The 10097-nt window shown below is 49.5% G+C and overlaps 1 protein-coding gene across 1 annotated transcript; it reads right to left on the bottom strand.

Annotated features, from left to right (window-relative positions):
* Positions 1–5962: 5962 nt before the first annotated feature.
* Positions 5963–9726, bottom strand: PCDH8 (protocadherin 8). Its single transcript, XM_026034486.1, has 3 exons — positions 7300–9726; positions 6913–7120; positions 5963–6426 (listed from the first exon to the last, which is right to left on the bottom strand). The coding sequence occupies exons 1-3, from the start codon at positions 9724–9726 to the stop codon at positions 6053–6055; spliced, it is 3009 nt and encodes a 1002-aa protein (XP_025890271.1). The 3' UTR covers positions 5963–6052.
* Between the last annotated feature and the right edge of the window lie 371 nt (positions 9727–10097).

Below are 10097 nucleotides of genomic sequence, written 5' to 3' on the forward strand. Positions count from 1 at the left end.
ACATTTATTCCTACATAGAGCAGCTGCTGAATATAAGCCTGTGGGGAAAGGGAAGTCTTATCATTGGCGCTCTTTGAGATGGTTGTTCGTCCCAAGTCAACATCTTCAGTGAGCTCAGTGACCTTCACTGGRTGCAAAAGCTCTTCCCTTACCAAGACCACAAGCAAAGGTCTACAGTGCTCCTGTTTTGGGGCTAGAAGAAAACCACAAGGGACTTTTCTATGATGGGAACCGGGAACTTTTTGTAACCACTTGTGCGTTCATGGAGACATATATACCAAAACCCTATGGGATTCAGATAACCCAGAGCATGTATGTTCACAAGACCATATTTCTGAAAGCTGATACCTTTATTTAAGAAGCACCTGTAAACTGTGACTCAGCTGCTTCATGGCTGGAAGTAGCTGAAAGGTATGTGTTATGTAGGGACTCTGAAGCAGTTGCCCAAAGTAGAAGACACCTTGTACCAGACTCCAGCATATTCAGTGTGGTGAGACTGGGTGAGCTAAGGGAATGGAGTAACTATGAAGTAACAAAAAAAAAAAAAAAAAAAAAAAACTTTTATATAGCACTACATACTTTTACTTTCTACACCACTGCATAGTTTTACTTGCTACGTGTTATGTAGGGCTGGTAAATCCTCCTTGCTTGAAAAATAGAGTCAGGGCACAGCCAGCTGGCTGTCCACCGTGGCAAGAACCGACTGTCAAACACAGAGCATTTGGCTGCTGCAGGCTAAAATGGGTGCTCATGCCTGTGACCCTGAGGATGCTAATGCCTGCTCAAAGATAATTAATAATTAGCAACTGAATGAACACACTGGCTCCTTACAGACAGGCTAAATCACTACTTTTTTTTTTTTTTGACTTGGTGGCCATCTGCTGCCTTTCCATTTCAGCTCCCAGAGCAGTAACTTTCCCCAGGCACTGTGATGGGGGCGAGTGCTGTAGCCAGCCCACGCCAGTGATCAGAATGCCCCATCCCTGCATTGCTCCCTCTCTGTAACAGATTCCTCAGCTCTACTTGGGAGCTATTTGAAGGTGTCCTTCGCCTGTGTGAATAATGTCAATGGGCAGCATGCCCCCAGAAACCCTGAGAGTGACGGGACTCCCAGGCCCATCATATGAACCTGAAGCTGGAAATGGCAAGAAGGGAGACTGGACCATTCCTTTCAGTGAGAGCTCATCCTCTCAAGGGCCTAGGTGTGCCAGGAAAMTTTTCCCTCTGTTTGTGTATCCCTACATGCTGAGCAGCACTACAAGCTGAATGGCTGGACTTCTGCTCTTGCCCAAGTACTTCAACCGTCCAGAGATTAGGGTGGGAATGTGCTCACCTAAATTTCAGTATCCACAATATGAATGTCTATGTATAAAATAGGTATGTAATCTGCTACTATATACCATGGTGAGCTGGCAAAGGCAGTGAGGCAAGACTAGAGGGTAATTCTGCTAAAAGAATGCAGGTCCTGAATGCAGGTCACTAAAATGAACTGGGCAGGACTGCAAGAYCCCACTGGCTAGCTCACTATTGACYGTCATGAGAGTTTATATGCCTAATCTTCAGCTAAATCCCACCCTGGCATCTCTGCCTTTGGGGCTTGGTCCAAAGGCAGTTTTCTGAGTGTTCCTTGCATGTGCTGAGATGTTGAGATTAAACTCCTGGCCCAGAGGTGACAGCCATGTTCATTTAAAAACTTTTTTTTTTTAACCCCATGTTACTAATAGTTCTGTATCTAGAGTATGCCCTTTAGAAATCAAAGTTTAGGCTTCCTCATGGATTGTGTTTGTCTTCACCAAAGAAAGATCATTAAAGATAAAGCATTCTAATGAAGATATGGAGGAATGCAGGCTAGAGAAGAATAGGTCAGTGGGAGCTTGGCATTATTTTCTGGCTATGGCACTTCTGGGATCTTCTTTCTATGGCTTGTTTGCATGTTTTACTGCAGTTAGTCTTTGGCTAGGAATCAGAATAAGAATTCAGAGAGCAGATCTCCTGCTGTCCTGGTTCAAGGCCTTGATGACTAGTTTTAGGTTCCTTTGAAGCTCCACTCTTTCTAGTGTATGGAGAAGGTAGTCTTGCTTCTACTGTGACTTACTGAGGTCTGCACAATTTTGTCTGAAAGTYCACGGGACCAGAACATCTCTGGGGTCTTCAGTAGACAACACACTTCACAGTAGTGCTGTAATAACATTGCTCTCATGGGTCCTGGRTCCTGTAATTACAATTTCATATGCAATTTCTTGAAAAGAGAGTGCAAGGATAACTCACTTTTGTCTCTGTTACAAAATTGGGCAATGATGTCATTTGTTTTTGTGTCTGCTGGTCTCTGAAGGCCTAGCTTGATGCTACTGGTGAGTATCTTCGTCTGAAGAGCTTGGAAACAAGATTTTGATCTCAACCCTCTCAGTTTCTACACTGTCACTATGCTCAGATCAGAAGGTCACATGGCGAGTACTGCCTGGCAGTGTTTGAAAGCATATAGGGTAGGACTTGTTGCACTTAATATTGGTCCTCCACAGTGCAAACATCTTCAGCAACTTCAGGATGCCTATAGGAATGCAAGGGTGGAAGCAGGAACTTCTCAGAGCAATATGCCAGACGTATTTTAGATATCTGATTTAGGAGGAGATGATTCATGCCCTAAAAGAGTATATTGCTAAAGGGAGCCAAGAGTGCTTTGCTTAGCTGTGGATGACTAGTGGAGACTTCTGTGGGAGCAGACTTAGGCTCCGTGTTAGAGCTTTTGCAAACTCCAGCTGGTGTAACTAATTAAGGCCACGGAATTAAGACTGGCTCCATAAAAGAGTGTTGTCTTCTAGTTCTGTGTTCCTGCTCCACCTCCGCACCCAGCATAGCAACTCTGCTGTCTGAGTTGGGGAAAGGGAGGCTGGAGAGACAAGCTCTCCATGATGGAGAGGTTGTGAGACATGAGAGGTTGCACAGAAGTGTAATCTCTTTTCCATCTTGTGACACAGGGATGATGCTACAACATGATAGGCTAATAAATGGAATATAATTGGTAGTCCTGCATTAATTTCTGGAGTAGTTCAACAACAACAACAAAAAAAGTGAATATATTATTCAAAAAGTAAAAGCATAAACTAGGATATATACACTGAAATGGTACCAACAGAACATGTGTTTTATTAAAGGGACTAAGGAGCTAAGAAGTCTTCTCTATGCTCTTCTGCACTCTGGATGATTTGTACTGTTAGTTGATGAAGCCTGGGGTGGCCTTTTCTCACCGAATTTCAGGTGTCTAGAAGTAAAAAAGTAAATCTGGGCTGGTCCCTCTAGCCCTTTACAGTCAAAAGGAGGTCAACAGGCGCTTCAAGTGGTAATTCATCTGCACTCTTCCTAGTGTACCTCTACAAACCAAAACTCAAGAATCTCGAAAGGAATTGGTATCTCTCCACTGACTAAGAAGGGAGCTGCTGTAAAGTGCTCAGTTCAGCTGAAACRCTGAACTTTCAGTTATCTCCTTCTGGCAGATGAATCTGCATTTTGTGGGGAGCATGTAAAATCTCATAACAGGCAGACTCCAGACCCCAAGCCCTGATGAGACTCCAGCAGTTTGCTGAAAGCTGCTCTGGGAGGGAAAACAGATGTTTGAAGTTCTCTCTCTATATATCTCTCTTTAAAAAACAAAAACAAAAACAAAAGTAAAAACAAAAACAAAAGCAAAAGCAAAAACAAAAACAAAAGGACTGACATATTCAGATAGTTGAACCTCAGTGCTAGGCAGTGAGGATCAGTGAATCTCCCTGTGGAGATGCATACATATATTGTTACAGACAACAATGTGAACGAAGAGCCTCAATTCAATGGGATGACCTGTCCTTCAGTTGCTTCTGCTTCCCACCAGTTATCGCCCATGAGAGGCAAGGGACTTGCTATGTAAGTACTGCACTGCACAACCCAGGYGTTTGAACTAGATGATGAGCAACCAACTATCAGGCTGCCCTGCTTTATTTTTTTCTTTTTTTTTTTGACAGAAAGGCTTTTCCTCCCTGCACTCAGTTATGACTAATTATTTCACATTCAGGCTTGCTGCTTTGAATCACCGATGATTAGCTGGCAGAAAGGCTCTGAGCCTTTTTTTCTCAGCACCCAACACCAAATCCAAATTTCAGCTCTAAATTTAACCAAACAGGACAAACTTCTTAGTTAATTAGATGCATCGTGATTTTTACTACCAGGTTTTAGATAAATCACCGGATATACTCAGCCATTTTCCTGKCCATAAAAGCTGTATCACAGACATTGCTTCACGGTCTAGTCTTGCCTGATTTCAATTCTCTTCAAATATGTGCACTACAGCAGAGCCTCTAATGCTGTCTGCCCACCACAAATCTTCATGCAGCATCTTTTATGAAGTCCCTGTTAAAACCCCGAATGCATATGCATGAAGTCTTGGTCAGGCTCTATCACTCTTCCTGTGCAAGGTTAGGAAAGCTGGAAGTCAGTGGAAAAAAGGAAATTTTATTTGGTTAAGGGCAGGTGAGATGTTGTTTTCTATCTGCTTTTTGAGACATGAAGTCTAACAAGACCTGTGAAATTATACACTCTAAATGAGCAGTTCTTCCTTTTGGAAAAAGTTTAATTCTAATTTTAAAATCTCTGTATAAAATTTTTCTCTGGTATAAGCATTCTAAACRGAGGAGGAAATCTCAGGCTTCAGCTTGTTTCATTAAATGCTACTCTATTCATGACTTCAGTAGAAGGATTTAAGACCTGCTTTTCAGCTTGAGACTTTGAGGCRATGGAAGTTCAAAGCTGGAAATATTTTTTCTCAGGCCTTTGTCATTTTGAAGGTGTGGGGGGGGAACAAAAGATTTATCACAGGCACAATCTCAGTTCAGTTGAGATCTATTCTTTCTGTTTCATGTGAAGTATAAACCCATCCTATCATTTGGAATATATGTATATACACACACACGGAGACACACATTTATTTTATTGTCCATTAGCAAAGCTGCTTCAGCAAGATATAAACACACTCCTATGCAACTTTCCTCAAATCAATGTCTTGGCTATATCAGAAGGCAAAGCACTCAAGTGAGATACTTTCATATCATGGACACTTAAGTTAATTGAGGTTTAGCTTTGGTAGCTTAAACTCATCTCCAACAGTGAAGGATCTTGCTGYAATAGCCAGGTAGTGGTCAGCTCTGTCACTCAGCCCTCCCTCTCCCTCTGTAACCCATCATTAAAATCTCTGGGGTTAAATCTCTAGAGAGATATTGCTTGAGATGAAGAAAGGGTGCGACTAAAAGTAGCTTCATTCACACTCCCTCCCACTACATGTCTCTGCCCAAAATATTTTGCTTCTAAAGACCTATAAGCTTTGAAGGACCAAAGTAAGGAACAGATCCCTCCAACACATCACAAAACCTTTATTAGTGTTTATCAGTGACACAGGTTACAGAAACCAAAGTTAATTAAATAACATTTAACTTTAAATTGACCACAGACTCAAGAAATACAAGTCACACTTGGCAAGGCAAACTTTTCAGTACACTAGGTTGCTTAGGTTATTATTACATGGTGAAAGAGGAATTTCCCTTACAAGATTTTATATATTCAGGATATTATTATTAATAATTATCATTGTGTCTTTCAGACAATTCCTTTGGCAAGAATTCCCATTTTTTAAGTTTTAATTATATAAAAATATAACCAATTTTCATTATATACAAACATTACATTACACAATATACAGGTTAAAAACACTACAAAAATAGCAGAACTAAAAAGCAAAGAACTAAAGCAAAAAAAAAAAAAAAAAAGGAAAACAGTGTAGAAGAGAAAAAAACATGAAAAGCTTAAATACTGCACATTTCATAAAAATTACATTAACTACAAACAATTTTTGTTTGCAAATACCAAACAGTACTGTTGTGATTGGACATCTTTCCCAACAGCTTCGTCTTTAAGGCACATCTTGCATATTTACATGTACAACACTGGATCTGGTCAATAACTTAAAGGCTCTTGGAAGTGACCTAGTCGTGTGCGTGTACGGATGCGTGCACTCGGGGAGTGTGGAGGGCTACACCTTCTCAGCGTCGTCAGTCTGGGGAGCCAGGTATCTAGTTGAAGGGGACGGGTAGAGGGGCACCCTGATCTCCTGAAGGTCTGGGAGCCTTGCTGGACGTGGAGGGGAGAGCAGTGTGATTGTCCGGTCAAAGTCCCTGTGCAGGACTTTCTCGTAGACGCTCTGGAGCCCCACYGTCTTGGGCAGCTGCGCCTGGTAAAAGTTGTCTCTGCGCAGGGGATCCCTGGGCAAAGATGTGCTTTTGCAGAAGGTGGAGAGAGGTGCTGAAGGACGGGGAGAAGGATGAGAGTTGGCTCGGCCACAGGAGGGGCTCCAGCAGCGGTCTGAATGACCCAGGATCTTGCACTCAGCAGTACAGGCCCATAGTCCTAAACAAAGAACGAGAAACCTGTTGTTACTCCAGAAAGAAATCCGTGCTGCTCTTAAACAGAGCTGGCAGTCATAGGATCATTCAATGCTGCGGCAGTGGGAGTCGAGGAAGTGATGCTCAAAGCACAGCTGAAAAGCACGCTTGGGAAGCTACAGCTARAGCGTTTTGCTAGGGATGTGGCTCACAACTGTAACTTGAAAGGAAGCTCTTTGGGGAGGGAAGAAATAGAGTGTCTACGGCACTTCCAGCATCTGCTAATTTGCACTGGGTGCGCAACGCGGAAAGAAATCACCATTTAGCAGCCTGCTGTGAAGAGGCAGGCAGCTTAAGCCATGCAGCTCCTWGAGGGAGCATCACGTTGCCCTCTGCAGCTGCCCCAGCTAGTCACCGTGCTGCAGAGAGGGGTCTCTGTGCACTCCCTGTCTACCTGCATGCATGCATGGGCCAGTCAGGAGCTCGTGTTGGGGAGGGACCGAGTCCTTACCATTCTGCATGTGCGTGATGAGATCCTTCTTCAGGGCATCTCCACTGATATCCGAGTCGCTGTCATTAAAATCGCTGTCGCCTTTGCCACTGTCTTTGCCACTGAATTTTTCTGCCTCTCGCCCGGAGATGGTGTTGAACGAATGCCCCTTCCAAACAGCAACGGCAGGGGCGGGCTCCTTGCTGTAGCTCGGAGCGGCAGCGAAACCCTGCAGGGAGCGGATCAAAGGGGAGAGATAGAGAGAGAAATAATAACTGATAAATCAACATTAGAACTACACATCTGCAGTTCATGCCACCCGAGACCTGCCCTCCCACACTCCCTTCTAATCCCTTTCCCCCTTCACCCTTCGGAGAGGAAGCCCAGCGGAGCGCGGCAGAGCCTCACCTCCCCGCTCGTCCCTCTGAGCCGCTTCTGACCCTCGTAGAGGCAGGTGCTCTCGCTGCCGTTTTCAGAAGCCGAGATCTCCTCGGCAGCCGGGGAAGAATCGGGGCTGGTGAAGGAGGTTTTGCTGGGAAAGGTYCGTACTTCAAACACGTTTGCCCTCTGGCTGCTGTCCTCCTGCCGACCCTTCTCCAGGTGGGAGATGTCTACCTGCTCCTTCAAGGAACTGTGGCTTTTCATCTCGTTGCCCTTCTTGCGCCTGTTGCAGGTGGTGGCAATTGTGATTATGGCCACCAGGAGGAGGGTGCAGCTGCCTGCCAGGACAATGATCACRATCAGAGGGATGTCCCACTGAACAGCTTTTCCTTCCCAGGAGCTGGGCTTGACTATCTCCTGGATGCTAGAAGGAGCCGTGGCGGTCACTAGAAAGTTGATGGTGGCAGTTGTGGCCAGGGGCGGTCTGCCATTGTCCGTCACAGTGAGAATGACCTTGAACAGCTGTCCCAGCTCTTCAGAGAGGTCACCCTTCAGCACAATGTCCCCAGTGCTTGGGTTGATGGTGAAAAGCTCCTGCTGAGGCTCCTCTAGGAAGGCAAAGGTGAGCTCGGCATTGGTCCCATCATCTGCATCTCGGGCTTTGATCTGGGCCACGAGGGAGTCACGGGAGGTCTTGCTGGAAACACCAATTTCTGCTGACCCGTTGGTGAGCACCGGGTGGATGATGACGGGTGGGTTGTCATTCTGGTCCACCATCCTCACCTTGACAAGGGTGCTGCTGGACAGCTGCGGGGAACCCCCATCAGTGGCCTGGATCCTGAGGTCCAGCTGCTTCAGGATCTCATAGTTGAATGTCCTGAGGGCATAGATGGCCCCAGTAGCGGGGTCCACTGAGACATAGGTGGAGATGGGGGCCCCCATGATCTGAGTCTCTAGGAGCCGGTAGGTGACTTTGCCATTGTGGCCGAGGTCAGGGTCGCGGGCCACCACGGTGGTGATGTAGGCACCAGGTGGGTTGTTCTCTGGCATGGCCACTTCATAGAGGGGCTTAGTGAAGAGCGGGGCGTTGTCGTTCTCGTCGCTCACCCGCACCGTGTACTGGCGGACGGTCTTGAAGGGCGGCGAGCCCAGGTCTTCAGCCACCACGGTGAGGTTGTACTCGGGGATGCGCTCGCGGTCCAGCGCCGCCGTGGTCACTATCATGTAGCTGTCCTCATAGGCGCGCTGCAGGGCGAAGTGGTCGTGCCCGCGGAGGCTGCAGCGCACCTGCCCGTTGGCGCCTGAGTCGCGGTCCGAGGCGCTGACGAGCGCCACGAAGCTCTCGCTGGCGGCGGCCTCGCTGACATAGGCCACCCCGGCGGCGCTGGTGGCGCCGCGGAGGGCGCTGATGCTGATGCGCGGCGCGTTGTCGTTGACATCGGTGAGTCGCACGATGACTGTGCAGGTGGCAGCACGGGGGCTGGCGCCACGGTCCTGGGCGCGCACATCCAGCTCGTAGGTGCGAGTGCGCTCGTAGTCCACGGCGGCCTCCAGCGTGAGGCGGCCGGAGCGCGGATCGAGGCGGAAGAGCCGCCGCGCCTCCGGGGGCACCTGGCTGCCAAAGGTGTAGACGACTTCACCGTTGGGGCCCTCATCGGGGTCATCAGCATCCAGGTCAAGCAGCAGGGAGCCGGGCTGTGCATCCTCGGGCAGCTCCACCGTGACCGAGCTCTGCGCGAAGGTGGGACTGTTGTCATTGGCATCGAGCACACGGACATGCACGGTGGCCGTGCCGGAGCGCGCTGGACTGCCGCCGTCCTTGGCCACCAGCTCCAGCGTGTAGGTGGGCTGCCGCTCGCGGTCAAGCTCCTGGAGCAGCACCAGGTCGGCGCAGCGCGCCCCATCTGCCCGCGTCTGCGCCTCCACGCCGAAGTGGCTGTTGAGGGACACCTGGAAGCTCTGGATGGAGTTGGAGCCCACGTCCTCATCCACGGCCACCTCCAGTGGGAGCCGCGTGCCGGGCGCGGCGCTCTCGGACACCTCCAGCGCCATCTGCGCGTGGGGGAAGCGCGGCGCGTTGTCGTTGATGTCGCGCACCTCCAGCTCCACGTGCACCAGGCGGTAGCGCTCCTGCCAGCAGCTCACCACGTCGAAGGCGAGCACACACTGYGGGGCCTGCCCGCAGAGCCGCTCGCGGTCCAGCCCCGCGTCGCCGATGCTCAGCTGCCCGTCCTCCTCACGCACCCGCACCAGCGAGCTGTTGCTGAACTGCCGCATCAGGCGGAAGCTCATCTCGCCCGGCGCCTTCACGGGCATCTCGTCGGCCAGCGTGCCGATGACCGTGCCCGGCGCCCCCTCCTCGTCCGTGCGGTACCTCACCGTCTTGCCGAGGGCCGTGGCCAGCAGGTAGGCGAGGGCGAGCAGCCGCAGCGGGCGGCGGGCGGAGGGGCTCATGCCTTGGGGCGGTGGGACGGGACGGGACGGGACGGGACGGGATGTGATGTGCGGTGCGGTGCGAGACGCGACGTGCGGCGCGGGACGGGACGCGGGGGACGGGACGCGCAGCGCTCGGCGCGCACCCTGCACCGCCGTCTGCGCCCGTCCGCGCCGCCTCCGCGCCTTTAATAGACGGCGCGATGCAAATGGACGGGGCGGGGCGGCCAATGGGAGGCGGGCGGCGCGGAGCGGAGCCTCCCAGAAAATCCCTTTAATGTGGAAAGGGCTTAGGGAGGCGGCACGGCGGGACAATCGCGGAGCGCGCCTTTGTTGTCCCCCGCTCCCATTCTTTTTATTTTTCCTTTTTTTTTTTTTTTTTCCCACCTCGT

This window comes from Nothoprocta perdicaria, unplaced genomic scaffold (assembly GCF_003342845.1).
Source record: "Nothoprocta perdicaria isolate Ctin4 unplaced genomic scaffold, notPer1 scaffold_145, whole genome shotgun sequence".
Classification (NCBI taxonomy): Eukaryota; Metazoa; Chordata; class Aves; order Tinamiformes; family Tinamidae; genus Nothoprocta; species Nothoprocta perdicaria.